The 24,289-nt window shown below is 37.8% G+C and overlaps 1 protein-coding gene across 4 annotated transcripts in view; it reads right to left on the bottom strand.

Annotated features, from left to right (window-relative positions):
- Window positions 1–24,289, bottom strand: part of LOC138015680 (periodic tryptophan protein 2 homolog) — a 161,144-nt gene that overhangs the window by 110,047 nt on the left and 26,808 nt on the right. For 3 of the 4 annotated variants that reach the window (XM_068862791.1, XM_068862790.1, XM_068862792.1), the window contains exons 5-6: window positions 20,739–20,882; window positions 3,814–3,949 (exon numbers count right to left, since the gene is read on the bottom strand). In XM_068862791.1, the coding sequence (XP_068718892.1) occupies window positions 3,814–3,949; window positions 20,739–20,882 (280 nt within the window). Of the gene's footprint in view, window positions 1–3,813; window positions 3,950–9,061; window positions 9,198–20,738; window positions 20,883–24,289 lie in introns of those variants that run through there. The other variant, XM_068862793.1, reaches the window with a different exon arrangement.

A 24,289-nucleotide genomic window follows, 5' to 3' on the forward strand; every position in this document is an offset into this window, starting at 1 on the left:
GAGTCGAATCACGATATAACTTTTTATGGAAACGCTAGTGTATTTTATGACATAGATTTTTCAACAAGCAAAATACTTACTGTCAATGTCAATCGATATTTTGAAAACATAACAAACATACGAATAAATTTTGATGATGACGATGGGGATGGCGTAAGATCTTATGTTTACATTATACATTACAAAACATTACTGATTAATTGAATTATATAATGCAACAGTATATGACATTGTATGTAAAAAATTTAGATGGTACACATCTTCTTGACGACAATGGTGACAAAATTGAATACACCATTGACTATCACTCTGATGATGATTTTACCTATCAAGCTCAAGCTCAACTTTCAGTAAATGATGATGGACATATAGAAACTGACAAAAATCTCGTCGTTAAGGCTGCTACGGAAGAGAACCATGTTGTCATAAAAAAACAACTCGATTTGAAGTTAGACAGATCGACTTTTATTATTTCGAACAGTCTACCTGGTATACCAGTGTTAGACAAAATCAGCATTGCATTAATTCCAGCTTTATCAGTAGTCACAGCCGATTCAAATGACAGAGTTAGTTCATGGATGGATCCTGCGAATAATATCGATTTTTCACAACAAACCAATTCAAAAAAGCCTCTTCTTCTGAGGGATTCATTGAAAAAACTGTTTTTTATACGTTTCGATGGTAGTGATGACTATTTGGAAAAAAAATCATTTGATGTTTCTGAAATAGCGGGTAGTTCTGGTAACAAATGCACAGTAATACTGGTTGTCAAAACAAAAGCGATAACTAATCAATCACAGTTTCAATGGGGGCGTGGAGCCGTCAGATTCGGTGTGCATATACCATGGGGAGATGGTACAGTCTATGTCGATTTTGGTTCCTCGTCAAATGGCAGACTTAACATTCCTTCTTTGCTGAATCTCTCTGGAAATATCGAAGTTTGGACAATTCGTATTAATGGGACAAATCTAGAACTCTTTAGAGGCGTTACATCAATCAGTGCGATTAAAACAGAAACAATTTCTGCCACTCTGACAGGTTCAGCTCAAGAAATGTTTATTGGATGTCAGGTTCATACTGATGGCACTGCTGTGAATTTCTGTGAAATGGATTTATATGCTTTTGCTGTTTGGGCAAAATCTCTGTCTGATAATGAATTAAAAAATATGTTCAGGTTCATTCAAAATCATTTCGATTTGTGATGTGGATTTTCAAAATATATAACTCAATATATATGTATATCGACAATTTATTACGATTTGTGGAATATAGTTTTCAAGAAGCAAAAGAAAAACATCCATGCATTAATGACAAAATATTAAAATCAGCACTTGTTTATCAATACCTGCACTGTTTCTATTTGAAAAGAGACATGTCTATGAATGAGATTCTTGAACTCAATGATGGTGAAATTGGTCTTCTTGGACCAGGTAGTGGCTGTCTAACATGGTTACTTGAAAAGATCTTCGGTTGGATTGATATATTAAATTCACATAGTGTATTACATGATGCTTCCGGGAGGTTTTATGACCACCATAAGCTCGGTAGAGGTTACACTTATGCTATTTCAGAAAAATACACAACTAAACTGATTAAAAGATCACCTTTTTGTGGTCAAGTCAGTGGTATACTATATTGTCTATGCAGACGATTAACAATCTAAACCATATATATGACAGATCGAAAAAAGAGAATATTTAGCTGGAACCATATTTCAGACAAACTCTCAGAAGATCAGGTCGACGAACTAAAGAGCTATTATAAGGCATACCATAGAAAGTGTTGGGCTTACAAGCAAGCTGTGAAACGTTACAAAAAATTAAAACTGTTAGGAAACACTGTTTCTGTCATAACTGGTACTGGTGGAATTATTAGTGCTGTTGTAACTGGTGGTATAGCCCTAGTAGCAATAAGCACTTGTGCTTTGTTAATCAAGTCTTACATGGATTTCCAATCACTGGATCTTAAAATACAAAATTGTACATACGCATACCAAAGTTATCAGCATCTTTTGAATTCGATAAAAGACATGTTGAGAAGCGGTGATTTTCAACCATCGTTTCACACAGAATTAAAAAATGTAGATGATTTTGTGACTGATGTTTGTTCTAGTGTTGACAAGTTCTACGCTAAATACAATGACAAATTCATTCCTTAACTATTTCATTAATTCGGTCTGATGCCAATGACAGGATGTCTTTCCAATATCGTTCATATGATTGAAGTGTCTTTTTGGATTTGCTCGTCTTGACCTTTTCAAAAGGAAGATCAAGCATTTTAAATATTTGTTTTAAAATGAAATTTATGTTAATCATACGCTTTCTATCAATGTTAACATCTTTCACAACTGCCCCGATAGCCGCAAAAATTCGAATTATTTTATCCATATTTTTTACAGAAATCTGGAAACCATTTTTAATGGCAATGTTATTGATAATGTTTTTGATATGATATTTTCTTTGGTAAACACTTTTACGATGAAATCTATGCTTATTTGAGTGAAAATCAACAAATTCTATAAGTGGTTTATAGCCATTAACCAACCCACATTTTTTACAAACTAGCATATTGTTATCATTCACTATAAACGGTTCATCACAACATTGTTCTGTTTTTTTAGTAGGCTTTGAGATTTGTTTATTGCAAAATGGGCAGACCACTTCTTCCATATTGACAAGTTCTTTATGCAGTTCTTGGCAACTCATTATACTATTATATGAGATATTATTTTAGGTTTGTTAAAAACATATAGTTCCAAAATAAATTTTGCGTTGGATCCATTCTGCCTCGCCACGGCATAGATTCGCAGAAATATACACCATATAGATTTCCAAGAATATGAGACCGAAAATACGAGATCAAAAATATGTAACCGTCAAATGTAAAGTAGTATGGAGTTGGGTTGGGATGAGAGCATTTTTACAAAATGATCTCATACCCCCAACTCCTATACTAATCTCCTAAATTATTAAAACTATTGAAGTGAATAGCCATCACAGTGACTGTCATCACAATTTGCAGGAATGTTCAATGATGAACTTCCTAATTGCCCCGTCTCAGCTTGGTGGTCAAAACTGGTTTGACGAGAAATCTGAACTGATTTCTCGCATTACTGTAAGGTGTCAAATCCATTTCACTGCAGTTTAAAAGTAGTGTGAAATTAATGGTGTCTTTTTACTGTCACACAACAAAATAAACCGTTCCATGAAAGAGGCCAAGAATTTGGAATGTTTTAGGAGACAAATTCACTTTTACAATTCTCACGTCTGTCTGAGTTATTTGTCAAAGCCTCTCATGCAAATAATATGGGGAAAAAAAAGCTACCATCGCTATCAGGTCCATAGGCCGCATTTGCAAATATCTAATATCTGTTACAGGTTGTAATGTCACGCCTAGACTACTGTAATAGCATCTTCTACGGTCTTCCAAAACAGGAACTTGAGAAACTACAAAAAATTCAAAACACTGCCGCATGCCTCTTTACTGGCACAGTCAACATGAACACATCATACCATCCCTTGTAAAACTACTGGTTAAGGCATGGATAATGCTCAAAGATCTCCTTATTTCGTTCAAGACTCTTCATGGTCTTTCTCCTACCTATTTATAGTCTCTGCTATAAGAATCCCAACCACCAAAAACCCTGCATTCATTCTCCAAATCGTTTCTTGATATATCTGCTGTGAATTCCGTGGTCATACGTGCAGTCAAATCTGAAAACTTTAATCAATTCATTTCATGATTCTTACAACAATTAAAGATGCCTCGAACAAAGTAACACAGGTTTGAAAATTATGACAATTTCAAGGATACATTCAAGGACTTTTCGTCAAAGTAACAGCCTACCAAGGAACTGCGGTGGCCAGACAAGGTGACTGGGGCAAAGTCAGTACTTGAGAATACAGGAAAGATGCGGCTTGTCATGTCTCTACTTCCCACCACCAAATACCTGATGAAAAAACAAATCAAAACTCCTTAGAGCTAACTCATGGTAATAAGTTTGCATGGCCCATGTGTTTTTCTGTGGTGCCGTTCCATGGGTGGACTGGACCACAAATACAATGGGAATACAATGGCTTTTTTTTTTCATGGAAGTAATTAGATCATCAAATAGATTACATTGAATTGTACTGTATTGCCGTTTTGAAGGATACCTTTTAAATAAATAAAACTCCTCCACGAAAAACATGGCTTGGTTCCAAAAGACCTCATTAAGATTTTTATCGTTCACAGTCTTTAAAAGTGCTGCACGAAAGTATGACTGCTTAATTTTCGAAACATATTCTATGAAATATCTGAAGCCTAGCTTAAATCTTCAGCGAGGTGACTGAAATAGTGCAGAACTAATTATTTCAATTTTATTACATTTTAAACCCTTTTTATATTATCTAAATATGAATAAGCAACTTTTATATGTTAATCTGTTAAAATTTTCAAAGTTGAGAATGGCCGTAGCGCAATCAAAACATTGAATGAAGGGGTAGTTTCTAAAGAAACTGTGGTGCTGCGTCGGTGGGGAAGTAGTATACAAAAATTTGGTTTATCAACGGAGTTGATAATGTAAATTGACCACCGTACAGAGATTCTAAAAGCTTTTTTTTTTTTTTTTTTTTTTGTTAAGAAACTGTGGTGCTGCGTCGGTGGGGAAGTAGCTTTTAGAATCTCTGTACGGTGGTCAATTTACATTATCAACTCCGTTGATAAACCAAATTTTTGCAATCAAAACATTGCTTCACATTACCCATTTTTTTTAACTTTAAAATCTCTAACAAAAATCCCTCCTCTTGCTGTACCCATCTTTCGTTTTTTCTCACCTCAAGCAATATATTTCTATTGAAGTATAAGAAAAGAACTCTACTTTGTGTTAAATAATGCAAAGTCTCCTGAAAAAAACCAATGTTACATTTCATTTGCATTAATTTAAATTTATTCCAATTTACAGTCTGCCAAATTCAGGCTCTATGTTGGATTTTGTACGTAAACTTCCAGGGGTATTCAAGGAATTTTCAAGCACCAGAAATTGAGTTTTAAATGGGTCTTTGTGAGAAGATTTCTCTGTCATACATGCTGTTTCATTGTTTTCTTTTGTGAAAAAGCCCACCTGGATATTTTTCCAAACATCCTACAAGTTACGTGCACCCACTGGCATTTTAATTTTTGCATTTAATTTTTCCCCAATAATCCAATTTGTGGGCTCAATTTTCGAAATGACCCTTTGATCTTAGCATGATGCAATATCAACAATTTTCACCCGAGCAAAATTTCAAGCAGTTTTCAAGCATTTCCCACCAAATCTCTTTTTCAAGGGCTTTTCAAATGCCCTTGAAGTCCAAAATTAAATTCCAGGGCTTTTCAAGGACTTCAAGGAGTAGCACAAACCCTAGAATTACTTCCCCAGCAGTAATTTAAAGTTCATTATTACTAGTGCAGTAAAACATCCAGATGCAACTTGCAAAATTTAACTAACTACATAGGGCATGTCTTTGTAATATACAAGCTCTTACCCTATACTGAGGGAAAAATACTAAAAATGTATCGCTAAAATCTATGAAAAATCCTTGTACTACAAGATAAATATATAACCTAAGCTGAACCCTATGAAAATCTCTTAAAACTGAAACTATAAAACAAGATACATATAAAAATGATTATAAATATACTATTATCCTCGTCAATGAATATTATTGCAACATTTCAAAAATCCGACTCTTTGGGATCAGATGGTCTGAATGTCACCAAGCAAGGAAAACCACTATGCACTACCGAGATTTTTGAAGGCCCTAAAAGGAAAAATGTTTAGCAATAGTTAAAATAATGTTCATCTTCCATGCTCTACTACTGTGTTTGGATCTTTAAAGTCCTTACAATGTTCAAGCTGCTGGTAATGACTGACGTCTGCATTCGCTACACTACATCGTTAACTCTCTTGCCTCCAAGCAGCTGTTTAAAAAACGTCTTTGGAATATCCACAAAATATCAATGTCTCTGATGATGCTATGTTGAAGGATTTCATAGTTTGGATATCTTTCCTTCACTTCCCATCTTAAAGTTGCATACTTCTCTAACTTATCCTCTTGCTTGTCCTCTTTGTTCTCTAGCCAAGGGAAGCTCATCTCTAGGAGCAGTACTCGTTTTGCCTCTCAATCAACTATCAGAATGAGCAAGTGCTGGCAGTAGAGGCTAGGTTCTAGAGGGGCAGACGAGCCTTGGGCTACTTTCAACTCCAAATGACAAGGAAATAATTTTTTTAAAGCTACATTGGGGCATCAGGCCAGTGGCATTGAAAGTGTTGATCATGGTGGGACCAATGGCCCTGAAGGTTTGACAAGATTGATACTGGGATTGGGAAAAGTACAAAGACTGAGAAGAGAGGAAATAAGTGTAAGTGGATGCAGGAGGAGAGGAAGGGCCGTGGGAGGGTTTTATCAGTTGTGGTAAGAAGAAGGCGGGAGAGTATAATGAGGTGCTAGAGGCTTTGTGGGACAAGAAAGCTTCGAGTGTGCCAGAAGAACCCAGTTTGATCTAATAGCCTAACTGCATCAAGCTCAATAATCTGTTGAGTGAGACAGTGAGGGGTGAGATTGAGAAGATAGTAAGGGATGAGATTGGAAAGGAGAATGGTGCAAATCAGTGCAGATGTTTTTGCAATAAAGCAAAGGGGCAGGAGCTTCTGCAACAGACTTGAGCGTCCTGGGTTTGAGGCCTCAAAACTAAAAGCGAATATTAAATACCAAAAAACTAAAACTTTATTCAAATAATTCAATCTATTGGCTTTAATATGGTATATTATTTGACCCTATACAAAAAATAGCTGTGAAACAATTTTATTTTTCCAAGGACGCCTCATTTTCCTTTACCGAGACCTTACGATATACACAAACCACAGCATCTGAGATACAGCCATCACACTGTGGTCTAATGCTGGCGTCCCCAATCGACATGTCATGTCCATTTCAGGCCATCAAAACAAGCAATCCCTTGCACATTACAACTCTCAACAATCTGTTTCACAGCTAGAAAATTGCAGTAGGCCGTTTGCTGTAACGTCCAGCCAAGTTCCTTGTGCGATCGCTGCACTGTGGACAAACTCACAGCAACGCCACACTTTTCCAGCTTCTTTTGAATCTGGCCACTCGTCATTTCGTTGTTATTGCGCATTTGTTCATCTATAAAAGCTCTTGCTTCCATGGACAACTTTGACGGTCTTCATGAGCGTGGTAAATTGGCCAGAGTGCCGGTAGATTTTAGCCTTTACACCAAACGCACAACACTTGGAAAGCTGACGATTAAGCCTTCTTTTTTTAAGACCCTAAATATTCCAGCTGGGTGGAGACCTTCCTTGTGTAGAAGCTCAATTCTAGTTTTCACATAAGTTGACTCTTTCGGCAGGGTTATCCTAAAGTAGCTTGAAGGCAGGCTGATAACAACTGTGAGCTTTGAACTAACATACAATTTGTCGTTATGGTAATGACTAAAGAATCTCAACATCGTGCAGAGCCTGGGTTTTGGGTTTTTTATGAGCAGCTGGTACATGTATAAAGGCGCTGTTACACTGTGAAATGTTTCGTGCAACTTTTCTCGCAATGTTTTGGCGACCTTGTGGCAACACAAGTTGCAGGAAACATTTCGCAGTGTAACAGCGCCTTAAGAATGAAACTTCTAGCTTGGAAACCTTAAGCTTGAGACTGTAAAACAAACATGAGGTCTACTTTGTCTGGACATTAGCATGGTAAGTTTGAAAGAAAAAGTACTTAATAGGGTAAGATGTTGCTTTCTATCCCATACATTTTAGTGTTGTGCATTCTAGGAATACGCACAGAAACTATACCAAAAGAACAACTTTTCGCTTCAAAATTCCAAGGAAAATTCGGGAAGAGCGAATTTTTCCTTGAAATATTGGAACGAATTATCAGTGAAAGCAAATTTTCGCTCAAAATTTGGGAATGAATTATCAGTCAAAGCGAATTATCACTTGAAAATTCGCATCAACTACAACAATAGGCATGGCGAAAATTCGGCAAATTTTCTGCAAACTTTTGCGCTGCACAAAAATTCGCCATTTTTTTATCGAAAAGCCCTGAAATTTGCGAATTTCATCGAATTACGCTCTCATTACTTTTGCACAATAGTGTATAACTACCGAAAACGTAGATAACATTTGAAAATTCTCGTGAGTTCATCCTTTGCGTGACCATTTTGCGTACGTGACCTAACCCAAATTGAGAAACCAATAAATTTGACCACTTAGTTTAAGCCTTTTTCAGCTTTTTGCTCACTTCTTCAAACTCTTATTAAAAATCTTTGTTGCCACACTGAAAAAACCACTAAGGAAAGTGCACTAGAAACACGACTGAGAATTTCCTGGGAAAAGCAATTTGAGATGGGCTGCAGGTGATCAAATTCAATAGCTGTCAAAACACAGTTGCATAATTTTACATGTTACATGGAGTGACAGGCAAGACTTTTACCGACACGAAAAAAAAAAGAAAGAAAACCGGAGAAATATTACACATTTTCCGACAGGGTTTGCCATACTGGCAAGTATGGCAAACCCTGTCGGAAAATGTGTAATATTTCTCCAGTTTTCTTTCTTTTTTTTTTCCGTGTCGGTAAAAGTCTTGCCTGTCACTCCATGTAACATGTAAGTGGTGTCTTTGTGCATAGAGTCTTCTGTCCGTATTTTGTTAGGTTTGAGGGGGCTGGGGTAATGCGTATATTTCTCTGGTGCACACAGGAGAACATTTAATGCGAATGGCATTTTAGTGCATCTTTAAATAAAGTATACCCTTATGGAGCTCAAGAACGGAACATCAATTGGATAAACAAGACAGGCGGTGAAAAATAAATATCTGGAATCTTAAAAGCGACGAGTAATGCAATTTGACGGTAATTGTGAAGAAGAGCTCCCCAAAAAAACCTGTCGGCCGACAGTTTACCGACAGCTAACCAACAGGTTACCGACAGGTTAAGAAAAAAGAAAAATTGTCGTAAAAACGAGCAGTTAACGTGACATAACATTCCGTAATGGTGATGTATGACTCAACAGACTTCACCTACTTACCGATCAACTGTTATCAGTTGTTATCAGTTGTTATCAAATGCGTATAGGATATATCACTTGCGTAATTTACAACACATCGACAATCTAAGAATCGCATTGGAAGACAATTTAATCGAAAACTCGGCTAAAAACTCTGAAAACCATATGCTACGTATCAATACAAACACCTCCGTTCAAATCGCCCTACAATGCAACGCGGCCTCTTATGGTATGTCATGTATGTATCAATGATGTTTACAATGTGGGCAAGTATAGCCAACGCTAAAACAGTGGACAAAAGCCATATTGGTAGTACAAGTGCTGTTCAAGGTATCGTTATGAACTGCCTTAACTCTTTTCGTGTAGTTTAGAAGCAATAGACAAGTAAATGCTTACGATCATTTTAGTTTGCCCCGCCGACAGGTTACCGACACGTTACCGACACGTTACTGACAGGTTGCCAACAGGTCACCGACTGTCGGCCGACAGTCAGCCAACACTTTGGCCTCAAACATAACAAAAACTGTCGGCTGACAGTTGGGCAACAGTCGGCCAACTGTCGGCCGACAGTTGACCAACAGTCGACCAACAGTCGACCGACAGTTGACCAACAGTCGACCGACAGGTTTTTTGGGCAGCTCTTCTTCACAATTACCACTTCGACAACAACCGTTCGCCCGTCGACCCAAAATCAAAGTTAGCTGTATTTCTAATATTAAGCCAAGTGCGCTGTTACGTACAACACTGAAACCAAATGGAAAATTCTCTGGTAACTCATGGGTTCAACAAAGACAGAAGGAATCAAGAAGTGGATCTGTGATCTCTGTTGTTTGTACTCAACTCTGCACAGTCTTCCGGTAACAACTGGAATTTCACTAATTCTTGGTAACCTTCACTGGCGTCGAAAGTCATTGTAACGCAAATGGCGTTTTAGTGGATCGAATCTTTAAACAAAATATACCCTCATGGAGCTCAAGAATGGAACGTCAATTGGATGAACACCACAGGCAGTGAAAAATAAATATGTGGAATCTTTAAAGCGACGAGTAATGATCTTCCACAACAATTTCACTTTTTGCCATTGGATATCAAGTACGATTTGTTTCTAATATTTTCCTAACTTGGTATTATATACAATACTGAAATCAAATGGAATATTTTTTTATGGATTTAACAAACATTGAAGGAATCGAACGCCTTGAATTCATCACAGTGTTGACTGAAGTCGCATCTAAGTTGTCTGGCAATTTACATTTATTTTGTACTCAACACTGCAAAGGTAAAAAAAAACTTGGAAATGTGACAGTGAAAAATTATTTAAATGAAAGTTTGTCGTCTCTTTTGTGCTTCATTATTTATGGTCAAGGTTCTTTCAAAAAAGGGTTTGATGTGAACTGTCAGAATTTATTTAATTGCACATGCTTTGCAACACGGATTGTGTGGTTTGTTTGCACTGTAAGAAGCGCATAAGTCACAAAAATAAACAGGTCTGTTGGATGCGTGCTTGAGTTTCACCAAAATGAGTCCCAAAAATCAGAAAAAAAATTGTGACCCTGATGAATAATAAAGTAGCTGCTATTTCCAAAACAATGGAATTACCTGGTGATAAATAACCTCGTCTTAAAGAGTAAATTTTGCAGAAATAAAGGTCAACCTCAAGAATTGGGTGATTGTGATCTTTGTATTGAATTCACACATTTCTTTTCAAACACTTGAAAGAAAAAGAAAACTAGCAAAAACAAAAACCTGGTATCTTGCCATCATTTCACACAGATGCTTCACTTTTTCGCCACTAAACACGCCGCGGTAACTTGATCACGGCGCTAGCTGAATTCGATGTCACTTTTGATTTTGTGATTTACTTGTGCAACCAAAAGTACAATAACAAAATTGAATGTAGCAAAAATCTCCCAAAATGTTTTTCACAGATAGTAACTTTGATATTCGCAGTTCAAAATTATTGTTTTCATGACGTAAATTTTGTTGCTGATGGCAAAATACTTTATTGGTCAGTGTAAAACGCAGACTGCAGACTGCAGACCGCAGAGCGGTGGTCAAATGCAGACTGGGGGTCACATGCAGACTCCAGACCAGGGGTAAAATGCATACAGCGGGTAAAATAAATATTAATAATAAAAAACAAGTCATAAGGATAAAATAGAGAGTGTTTGAAACACAATCCTGTTTTACATCTGTCAACAACTCACATTATCATGACTGTAGGTCGCTGCATCTTTTGGGGACTTTGCTGTTAAGAGTCCATGGAAAATTTGATCATCAAAATTATCTGTCCTTTGTTTTTGTGCTTCTAGATGTATTGAGATGTTCAAAGTTATTTCTCACACCCGTACATCAAGGAATATCGATTGAAAAACTAACAATTATTACTTGGAATACCTGAGAGGTATCCAAGTTATAATCCCACTTGTCTTTTTTCAGTGCAACCAAATGCACAAAGAATTTCATGTATTCCGAGCAATTAGGATGCAGGGATTTCATTGGTTAAGCTATCCGTGATAACCCCTGGGGAGAGGTTGTAATTGAAAATATAAATACCTTCCAAGTGTAAAACAAATGAACTGGTGAACTACAGGGATAAACATTATAACTTACATGAAAGTGAATCAAAGCATCCTAATAAGAATTTTTTTACAGCTCAGTGATATTTTTTGTTGCAAAATCCACGATATCTTTGTCTTTGTTAATTGCTATTGTAGCCATGCGTGTCAAAATGAGTTGAGTTATTGGATAATTACTTGGTGACTTTGTTCGGTGCAGCAAAATGGACAGTAGAATTACGCTGTGGTGATTTCTTTGCCTAAAAGCAACTCACTTAACGAAACTATCCTTTTTCTAACAACAACAAGGATTTAAACAGCTTCAATTCTTACAGAGTTCGATGAAAATCCGGATTTATAACATTTACAACTTAAGTGATGGAAGCTGTGTTGGGGTTTCAGCGTGAAAGTATGAACAGGTACAAACACTCTACATTTTATCCTGATGACTCGTTTTTCATTATTATTTTATTTTACCCTCAGCCTGCATTTTACCCCTGGTCTGCATGCTGCAGTCTGCATTTTACCCCCGGTCTGCAGTCTGCAGTCTCCGTTTTACACTGACCGATATTTTATTCTTGATTGACCGTCCTGCACATACCTTCATTTATTTCGAGCTTTCCAGCTTTCCGATTGTTACAGTTCAATGCAGTTCGATACTTAGAATATTTTCCCAGATTTAGGATACCAAGAAGCTCTTAACCCTTTCAGCCCCGATAGTGCCAAATGGCACTTATAGATTTTACTCTGTCTAACGCCAAACGATTTTACTCGTCAATGGGGAACCCCTCGGGGCTTAAAGGGTTAAAGAATGCAATATTGCCACCCTCTATCAACAGCGCCAATTGTTGACGGAGCACCTATTCAATGAGATCAAAGACAACAGCTGCCACAAATTACATGGCCTTTTGCCGTCATGTAATCTTAGTACCGTAGCCTTAAGGAGAAAGCGCTCTTTTAACATACCTTTTTGCGGAACAAATAGACTAAAGAATAGTTTTATCATGTACAACCTGGCTATTTCTTAAATTTCATCACGTATAATATATAAAATAATATACATAAATAGTATTCTTGCTCTTTCATCCATAAATTTCAAACATATATATATATAGTATTTTTAGCTTTTTTTATTTAGTTTTTCATCTTTTTTGTATTTAGCATTAAGTAAACATTTGTACAGTCCGTAATCCAGCCTTTCGGCTGCAATGGATTTTTAATAAAGCCATCTATCTATCTTATTTGGGAAGCCAACAAGATTTCTTTAACTACCTAGTTATGGTATTATTTCTTTAAATGTACAGGGATTGAGGGATCAAAATAGTGGCAAAGTATTTTTTCGTACAATGTATTTAAGAGATCAAAAGGCAACTTTCTGTTTGATATTGCGTTTTGCCATGGCTCTTGTCATGGCAGAGGTATCTGTATTATAATTGACCCAAAATAGGGTTGCAATAACATTATCGAATGTGGATTACAAAATTACATCTAAAGCTATAGCGAAGAGAATTGAACCACTCCTAAACAATCTTGTTCATTCAGATCAAACTGAATTCGTTAAGGGAAGGTATATTGGACAGAACATCAGACTGATTAGTGATATTATGGAAAAAATAGGTCCCTTGGGGGACATGTGTTTACGGGTAACAAATGTTTCATCATTAACATTGTCTGTGTGATTGTTGACATGTTTTTGTGATGTGCGTTGACAATGAATGCTTCAAATGCACAAAGAGCATTGCAATTAAGTTTTTCAGATAAACAGTTACAAAAACTGAGTGAATTTCGAAGGAATAATGGATGCATTTATAAGGAAATTAAAGAAAAAACAAATTAGTGAGCGAGAGGTAGTAAAGTAAGCAGAGAGTTACGATGGAATCCGGGAGTAGGCGATCTATTTGAAAATCAAGGTCAATGCAGAGTTCCTTTCTTGGATTTGTTTTTTATTTTTTCACTCAAGAAGAGCACTGGTAATTCTCAAGGTTTAATACGTTTGTCAAATAATTCTGTATTGCGGACAATGTACAGAGAGAGAAAACAAATAATGAGCACGTCATTTGATAGCATCAGGTAGCTTCATTCGCATGAGTGATTTTCCCACGAAAAAATTTTGGCTTGGATGAAAACCACAACATTTTTTCCCGGAAAATTATTTCAAGGTAATTTCGTGACCTTTCTTTCTGGTGTTAGTTGGTCTTGGTTCTAGTTAGCTACCAAATTAGATTACCAAATTTCAAATTTCAAGTTTTTTTACCATCTCAGCAACTTTCAGTCTACAAAGAATTTTTATCTAAAATGAAATTTACTTCTACCCGTCAAGAATTTATCTTTTAAATTTATGCAAAATTTCGGCATTAAACATCTCGATCTCGCCATGCCAAAAATATGAATATCCCATCTATTGGCACATGTCAAAGTATAAAGTTCTTTATCAGATGAAGAAATTACAAAATGTTTCGAAATTCGAAAATATCTCCATCTTATGGCCGAAAAATAAATCTCAAAGCTCACTGGAGAGGTCTTAACTACATTTCCACTCCAAAGGATGGCGAGAGGTAGTGAGGTTTGCAAAGAGTCATGATGGAATCTGGCAGTAGGTGATACTGTTTGAAAATCAAGGTCAATGCAACAGTTGCTTTCTTTGGATTTGTTATTTATTTTTTCACCCAAGAAGAGCACTAAGTCTGGTAATTCTCAAGGTTTAATACGTTTGTCAAATAATTCTGTATCACGGGCGATGTACAAAGTGAGAAAACAAATTATGAGCACGTCACTTGATAGCCAATTTTTCCGCGAAAATGTTTTGGCTTGGATGAAAATCATAATATTTTCCCCAGAAAATTATTTAAAGGTAATTCCGTGACCTTCCTGATATTAGTTGGTCTTGGTTTTAATTAGCTACCAAGATTAGATTATCAAATTTCAAATTCAAGTTCTTTCACCATCTCAGCAACTTTCAGGCTTCGAAGAATTTTCATCCAAAATGAAGTTTACTTCTAGCCATCAAGAACATATATTTTAAATTTCTGCAAAAATTCGACATTAACTAAACATCTCGATTTCGACAAGACAAAAATATGCATATATCTCGTCTATTGGCACATGTACAAGTGTAAAGTTGTTTACAGGACAAAAAAAATCCACTCTAATGTTGTCTTTCTTCAACTAGCTACCAAAATAAGTTTGTTTATGCATGTCAGCAGCTTTCAATATGCCAGGTTGACAAGTTTACCTCTACCTATGATAACTTTTTAGATGGAATTCGTATATGGCTTGCAGCGAACAAACTTACACTAAACATGACTAAGACAGAATTTTTATTAATTGGGTCTAGGCAAAGGCTGTCAACGCTAGAAAGGAATCCCATAATTGAAATGAACAAATTTCCGATTAAACACGTTTCGACATCAAAATCCCTAGGCGTTCACATTGATGGAATTCGTATATGGCTTGCAGCGAACAAACTTACACTAAACATGACTAAGACAGAATTTTTATTAATTGGGTCTAGGCAAAGGCTGTCAACGCTAGAAAGGAATCCCATAATTGAAATTAACAAATTTCCGATTAAACACGTTTCGACATCAAAATCCCTAGGCGTTCACATTGATGGAAATCTTTCTTGGGAGTGTCATATTAGCGAAATCTCTAAGAAGGTTGCTTCTGGCATAAGTGCGATTAAGCATATTAGGTATTTTCTCCCTTTTGAGATTCTACTTAACGTATACAATTCACTGGTAAAGCCACACTTTGATTACTGTAATGTAGTATGGGGAAACTGTTCTAAGAACCTCTCGTCTAAATTGCAGAAATTGCAGAATCGTGCCGCTCGCGTTCTGACTGCAGTACTAGTGAATTATTTCAAAATTTAAAGTGGTCGAAACTTGTCCATCAGCGCACAGTCAGTAAAGCAATAATGATGTATTGCATTGTAAATAACACTCCTCCAGAATATCTGACTTCGCGTTTTGTTCGTCGCTGTGATTTATAACCTTAGGGAGAATGAATCCAAGCTCGCTGTTCCGCAACCCCGCACTGAATTTTGTAAAAGTCTTTCTTATAGCGGAAGTGTGTTACGGAATGGCTTGCCTCTGGAGGTGCGGCAATTGACATCCCTATATTTAAGGGAAAATTAAGAGACATAAATTTCGATTGACAAATAATTTAATTAGCGATATTCTGGTTTTTTTTTTACACACGGCCTCCTTGAAAAGCAGGTGTTTTCTTTTTTATTATTTTAGTTTTTAACTTAGTTTTTAGATTAGTTAGGGAGTTACTTTTTCCGTACTTCAATGTAAATGTATACCTGAAGGAAATACCGTGTTTAAATAAAGTTACTATACCCATACCATACCCATACTTTTTATTTTCAATTTCAGCAAAACAAAACAAATTGTCAATTGATTATGATTTTTTGGCATAAGAGATCTCGATATGACAAAAATATGCACATCGCATCGACAAGTGTCACAGAGCAAGTTGCCTTTGATGACAACTGATGAGATTTTCACAAAATGTTTTGAAATTCGAAAATATCAGACGTCTTACTGGAATATCAACATGAAAGCGCAATGGAGAGGCTTTATGGGCATTTTGACTCCCAAGGCTGTTTTTTGCGCTCAATTCCTACCGGCTTCCCCAACAGGTTTGCCAATCAAATCATCTCGCTATTGTCAAAATCGTGGCGTAAATTCTCTAAAATTTCTCTTTTCAAAAGGAAAATTAAGAAAGGAAAGGCCACAAGTAGGCGGCAAACAGAATAACTGTAAAATGGACATCAATTGTTAAAACTGAATAAAGACCTCATTAGTTTAGTGATTCATGCAAGTGATCTTACACTCACTCACTCACTTACAAGTCCATATCAAGTTCTGTAAACAAACACTAAATACCCCATGGCATACAGAGAACATTGCCTGTAGGGCAGAACTTGGACGGTACCCTTTAAGTATAGACATAAAAGCTTCAATATTTAGTTACTCGCTTAGATTACAGCATAAAACAGTCAATCCTCTATTAAAGGAAGCATTTCATCACGCAAAAAGTCACAGCCAATTTTTTGATGCATTAAGTACTGACGAAATTATACGAATGCACCCTACAAGCAATACATCAAGCCAACTACACATCAAGAATGCTCGTTCCTCCGTAAAGAAACAGCTTAAAAAGGACTACCTTTGAAATTGGCTGAAGGCTCACAACAACACTTCCGAAGGCTCTAGAGAGAAATTTACACACAAAGAAGTCAAATTCGACTAGCAATTGGAAGACTATCTCAAAACTATCAGAAACCCAGCACATAGAATAAGTATGACAAAATTGCGTGTGGGGGTTCATAGCTTGCGAATACAGACTGCAAAAATAGAGGTGCACCAATCCCAGTAGATGGAAGAACGTGTCTGGTCTGCAACAGAGGCTATATAGAAGACGAGCGGCACTTCTTGATGTACATGTATTGCCCAGGGTACGATAACATTATCAACACACGATGTTGCTTTCAAAAGCCTTAATGATGAGGATAAGATACGGTATTTACTTACCCTAGAAAACGAAACCACTTCAAAGATAGTAGGTAAATACACATATTTAATGTTTCAGAAGAGAAAAGACATCCTAAATGCAAAATAATTAAAAATAATAATTTTATACCAATTGTATGACAAGTAATTGTATGATCTTTTAGTTAATTAGTTATTCTAGTAGATATCATCACCTTTATTGTAATGAGACCGATACCTCCCTTTGGAGAGCAAGGCGCAATAAAGATTTACTGTTTACTGTTTACTCACTCACTCAGACAGACAACCCCGATGACACTGTGCATTACGGGCGAGCGCATAAGCACAAAATCAAAAACAACTAGTACCGGTGTTCTCATCTTGGTCGACTTTCAGAAAGCTTTTGATTTGCTTGAGTGGTCCTGTATCCAGTCAGCTTTAGAGGGGATATAATTTTGCAGGGCGCAAAATTAACTTTTTTGCTCAGGTGCCAGCTGGTGACTTACATGTATCTGAAAAATTTGGTCGCCAACTTATTTAATATATGACTTACGTAAGAACTTTGCATGCAAGGAAGGCCATAATTATTAAATAGGCCTAGGCCCCAACACAACCACAATGCTTGTACCAGTCTCCGACCGGGATAAAATAAAAGGAGCGGCTCGTATGGTTTCAGTGGGTCCTTCCCATTCAGCAAAAATTTCCCGAAATTTCCCGAAATTTCGGGCTGAAGTCAAATGGAAAAGTCGGTCAGGTCAGGTCCAACCGAAATGTGCTGTTCCATTTACAGAAATTCACGTTTCCAGTCCCACTTCACTGTGATGTAACCGAAATTTCGGTCGAAACGTAAATGGGACGCTTCGGTCCGGTTGAAAATTGACTTTTGATGAAAAATGTCGTTCCATTTTTTCCTTGCTTAGTTCCACTGGTATCCGACCTGATTGGTTAGGCATAATGGAAAGGACCCAGAAGCCCCTAGAATCAGAGGAACTTGGCTTCTTAAAGTACCTTTCTATCAATATTTATCTCCATTTATTGATCACCTCGTGTAGTCAATTTTGCAGGTGTCCGCTTTCTAACAGAGGTGAAAAGTTCTCCAACCTACTTTACATTTAGTGTACAGGTTGCTTTTTGAAGATTCCATACAAATCTCAAACTCAGTATGCAATGTCCAGGTTCATTATCAATACATTATCAATATATTATCAATATCAAGCTAGTTCCAGGGAGGTCCTTCTGTAATTTGGCAAAAGATACGTTTTCAGCATTCACAACGGACGATGGATTAAAATTTTCAATTGACCTTCTGGCTGAATCTTCGTCTTCTGGCTGCAAAAACTCACGTAACCGGCAAGAAGCACATGGTGCTTTCGTGGGCTAAAAGTGCCACCACGATCCCATGCAGCCACTGAAACAATATGGCGCCCAGTAAACGCGGTGATTGAAGTATCGAAGTCCATTTTGTACAGAGTGTGAAACCAATTTCCTTGTAGTATGTAGACATTATTTTAGTGGGAAAAGAGAGGTGAGTCGTGTTGTAGCTACCAGTTCCGAATGATTTCATCATATAAAGATTCAAATACAGAAGTTGTCTACTGTTTATCCTGGGTTACCAGAGAAAACATGTTTCGCCAGCTGACGACCAGTTCTGAAAATCTAGTCGCCAGCAGTCAAATTTTGGTCGCACTGGCGACCAGTGAGTCGCAATTTCAAGCCCTGTTTCGGTGAGGGAATTGTAAAGTGAATTCAATTGTTTTATAAGGATATAGAGAGTGCAGTTATGAACAATGGATATTTGACAAGTTGGTTCAGGATGCCCTCTTTCACCATAATTATTTATTTATTTTGACAGTCGAAATTCTGTCTAACAATATTCGACAAGACACAAATATAAAAGGAAGAGTTATCTTTGGAAATGAAATCAAGCTGACCTAGTTCACTGATGACACCAATCTCTTTTGTCATGACCTTGACTCAGTTAATATTTTCAGTAAATTTTCAAGGTTGCACCTTAATATTGGTGAAAACAAAGGCGTGGCTTGGAAGATGGTCAAACAATAAAACAAGATTTCTCTGAGATAAAATGGGTGGGAGAACTGATTAAAATATTGGGAATTTATGTATCTTATAATGAGAAAGGAAAATTAATGACCAAGTTAAAATACAGAAAATGCAGTCTAAACTCGATATTTGGAATTCTAGATATTTGACACTGTGGCGAGGTATTAATTGCAAAATCCCTAGGTTTCCCCTATTTGATATATTTAGCATCTATAGCTAACGTTCCTACAGACATTTCCGCTAATGTAACAAGTAGACTTTTCAAATTTCTTTCGAAAAATAAAAGAATATAAAATTAAATGGGATGTTATGTATCAAGAATAATATGACAAAGGCAGCTGCCAAATGATAGATGTTGATGTAATATATTTAAGTTATTAAGGTAAGCATGGACACCAAGGCTGTTTCAAAATACTAAAAGCAATTGGAAAACTGTTCCTGAGTCTTTCTTTCGAAAATGTACTAGTCTTCGTTTACTGTTAAGATGCAACTACCATACAAAATACTTAGTAGGCCTACCAACATTTCATAGGGACGCTCTTTCTTATTTCTCCGAACTTAAATATCTTAAATAACTTCGATCAAGACAAAATCCACGCAAGTCACTTGGGCATTCAAGCATACTTAAGAAGAGCCTGTGAGGCAATCTACTGGCAGGGGTGAACAAAGATGTCGAGGAGATGATCTCACACTATTCATCTGCAAGCAGGCTCCCAAGCATAACAAAGCACTTCTAAATAATGAAGCACTTCAAACTGTTAAATGCAGAATCGAAAATCAAAGAGGAGCTTTCCTTTTCACTGGGAAAACATCGACTCTAATGTAAGAGTATCTTTTTTCACCTTTTTTCCATTGTAACATGTTATCGCAAAGAGGTTCTCACAATCCAGTTCGTAGTTCTTGTGGTTTCTATTTCTAACTGCAAAAAAGTTCTTGCGGCTCACAGGATTCAGCTGCAAGCCTTCCACCAGTAGCAGCTGCAAGTGTTTTGCAAGTAGCTACAAGAAGTTGCTGGCTTGCATATGCAAAAAGAAGTTCTTGCGCTGTACTGCATACTCATAGTTTTTCCAACATCAAGCAATTGAGAAGTGTAGATGTTGAGATTGCTGATCAATTCCCTGTTTTCACGCTTTTGCATGATCCTCAATTAAGCCCCTTCCCTGACTGTATTAAGTTTAGAGATCTTGAAGGATTTAAAAGGCAATGTTGACTGTCCTGGTATTAATGAAGTACCGTGTTATCCACACAGAGAGATGTACATGAAAAATGGGAAACTAAAAACACCACTTGCAAATCAGCTGTTTCACATGCACAAATTTTGCATAATTATAAGTAGTTTATTGTTCGCTAAAAATGGCCTTGCACAATAAAGAAACAATGTGGAACAAGCAGTTTCATCTCCAAACACATCAGTCATGCAACTCCTAGTACTGGAATAACTATAACAGTAATTATAAAAACAATAATATGCTTTTCACATCATTCACTTATTCTTGCCTTCTTTTTCGTTTATTTATTGTAGAAGCTTTTGTGTTAGCAGCAAGGAAAACTGTTATATTGTAAAACCCAATATGTACTTGCCTGGAGTCAGAGGACCAGTCAATGCAAACAGTATCATCATAGAGACCAGTTAATGTTTTATAAATATCAAAGGGAGCAAATTCTCTACTGTTGCCAGGTGCATGCCAAATCTGCACATTCTTGCCATGAGTTACAGCAAAGAACCTGATAGAAGGAATATATAGTTGCTTCAGTCAAAATGTCAATGTGAAAGATTCTCACTTGCCTAAATTCACTCAACTTCCAGAAGGGGCATTAGATTTGGCTCAATTTCTTTAGTACATCAAATCAGTAATAAGCAATAATTATCTCATTGACAGGTTGACGGTGAGTGATAGATTTTCAATGATGAAGGCTCTATGAGCAGAATAAACAGATCTTCCAGCAATTCAACCAGTTTGTACAATGTAGGTGGATAGCTGTGTCCAGAATTTTGGACACTAACTTAAAAACAGTACTTAACTGTCCATGTCTTCTTACACACTGGGGAAATACATGTATTTTTACACCCAGGTAAATAAAGTGACAAGTCATCAAGGATGGTGCCACTTGTACAAAGGTATATAATAAATATGGGTTATTGACCAAGCATGAGCTAGAAGCACAAGCCAATGAGGGAGCCCATACGAGTTACCAAATGTGGCAAATTTAAGCAATATAGCAAAAATGACAATTTTGCCACATTCGCCAACAAGGCAGTGATGGGGCACATGCAAGTTCGCAAATGTGACAAATTTGACCAATATGGCGAAAATGACAATTTTGCCACATTCACCAACAAACTCAAAGCACAAGGCAATGATGGGGGCCCATACAAGTTGGCGAATTTAGCAAATACGGCGAAAATGACCATTTTGTTAAATTTGCCAACAAGCAAGAAGCGTAAGGCAATGATGAGAGCCCATACAAATTAGCAAATGTGGTGAATTTGGCAAATATGGCAGAAATGACAACTTTGGCACATTTGCAAAACAAGCCAGAACCAGAAGCACTACGCAATGAGGTAGCCCTCAGATGTTGGCGAATGTGGCGAATTTGGCAAATATAGCAAAAATGACAATTTTTCACCATTTGCTAATAAGCCAAAAGCACAACCCAATGACGGGGGCCCTTACATGTTGGTAAACATGGCAAGTACTGTGAAGATGACAATGTGACCACGAAGGCAATGAGAGAAAAGAGCGACTTTGGCAAATATGGAGAAAATGACAATTTTGAAAGAGAAAATCTTTCCCAAAATTTACTAACCAGTGTGAAGGACAAGGGAAGGAGAAACAAATTTGGCTAAATAGGGAAATACCTATGGCTACCGAAAGTGACTCCAAATAACGACATTGTTAAGTATGTCATTCAGTGACTGAGGTGGAACAATTTAATTTACAGACATATGTAACTGCCTCATATCCTGACAATTCACGTAACAATGACTTTACCAACAGTAATCCAAGGTTCGATTGTGTTCAGTTGGCAAAATTCTTGTTCGATAGGACAATTTTCACATCGAATGATAGGCACGTGGTCTTTGGAAATTCAGTCTTAAGGCAAAATCACTGCTAGCTTTCCCCTTCCCTTTTCACCTGGCTGAAATGGTACGATTACTGTACAGTCACACCAAAGATAATCATATAAGCCATTTCCTTTCAACAGCCACAGTACTCAGTCGACTGTCGGCCGTCTGTTGGCCGAGTGCTAGGTTACTGTAGTGTAACTGGTAACTCATCGTTTGCCGTCTTGGTTACCAAGTTACTCATCACCCTAGGGAATCATTGTCGAGTTTAAGGATGCTCAAAAAGGTTTTAACACAAACAAGACACTATCTTTAGATTGAAGGACGCTACGACATACAAGACTGTATCACATAACAGCAATGTTATAGTCTTAGCCCAATACTTCAGCAAGTTCCTTCCCCATCTCTCAGACCTCACCAAACCCCTACGGGAACTAACACAGAGGGAGGTAGAATGGTGTTGGGGAGAGGCGCAAGAAAATGTTCTCCGACAGCTGAAGGAAGCAGTAACTCGCACACCAGTGCTGCGGTACTACAATGTGAAGGAACCGGTAACAATCCAATGTGATGCGTCACAGACAGGCCTAGGAGCCGCCCTGCCGCAGAATGGGCAACCTGCGGCCTATGCATCAAGAGCTCTGTCGTCAGCAGAAACAAGTTACGCACAGATAGAAAAAGAGGTTTACTGGCAATTGTGTTTGCCTGCGAGAGGTTTGAGACATCTACATCTATGGTCGAGATGAGGTCCACGTGGACAGTGATCACAAGCCACTGGAAACAATCATGCTTAAGCCCCTCCACGTGGCACGACAGCGCCTACAGCTGTTGAGGCTGCAGAAATATAATCTTGAGCTGCGTTACAAGAAGGGCTGTGACATGTTCCTTGCTGACACCCTTAGTAGGACCTACCTGCCCGAAGTTAACTCGTCAGAGCTCACACAGGAGCTGGAGGTGTTGATCACAAGCTGCTGATTCCCGTTAGTGAGGCCTAATGGCAACAGATAGAGCACGCCTCAGCTGATGATCCAGTGCTTCAGGAGCTGAGAGTGATGATACAGCGTGGGTGGCCTTATAAACAGAGCTGATGTCCCTCAATGTCTGCTCCCTTACTTTGACATCTGAGATGAGTTAGTGGTACAAGGCATGATCGTGTTCAAGGGCCATCAGCTTGTCGTGCCGCCTGCCCTGCATAAGGAGATGATGGAAGCCACTCACAATAGCCGTATCGGAAATGAAGCCTGCATACGTCACGCATGTGAAAGCCTATATTGGCCAAGGATGACAGTGGAACTCAAGAAGTACATTCAAAATTGCGATGTCTGCCTTGCACACCGCAACAAGCAGGGTAAGGAGCCGCTCCCACAGCATGATTTTGCAGCCAGGCCATGGTCCAAGGGTGTGGCAGACTTGTGCCAACTCGAAGGGAGAACTCTTCTAGCTAGTCATATCAGACTACTATAGTAATTTCATCGAAGTCGCACGCGTCACAGCAATCACAGCGCAAAGCATAATCAAAGAGTTGAAAGCGGTATTCGCAAGGTTTGGGATCCCAGAAATCCTCGTTACTGACAACGAGCCTCCGTTCACCTCATCAGAATTCGCCATCTTTGCTCGCACATGAGAATTCAAGCACGTGACATCGTCTCTGACCTATGCTCAGTTGAACGGAAAGGCGGAGAATGCTGTGATAACGGTGAAGCGCCTGTTTAAGAAGTGTAAAGACTGGCCAGTCCGAGTATCTGGCACTACTAGATTGGCGAAACACTCCCACCGTGGGCATTGGAACAAACCCAGCGCAAAGGCTGATGGGAAGGCGGTGCAAAACACTACTACCAATAGCAGGCAAACTGTTACAGCCAAGGTAAGACACACTACTGGGAGCAAAGCAGCAGTTTCATTACAACAACACACAAAACCTCTTCAGGAGATCTCTCCTGGCAAGATGGTGAGAGTAAAACTGCCTGGCAAGGAACGCTGGACAAAGGGGACATGTGCCGAAGCTCTAGATCACAGAAGCTACCTCGTCAAAGTAGGCAACACTCAGTATAGGTGAAACCGGAGACAC

This window comes from Montipora capricornis, chromosome 9, assembly GCF_036669925.1.
Source record: "Montipora capricornis isolate CH-2021 chromosome 9, ASM3666992v2, whole genome shotgun sequence".
Lineage (NCBI taxonomy): Eukaryota > Metazoa > Cnidaria > Anthozoa > Scleractinia > Acroporidae > Montipora > Montipora capricornis.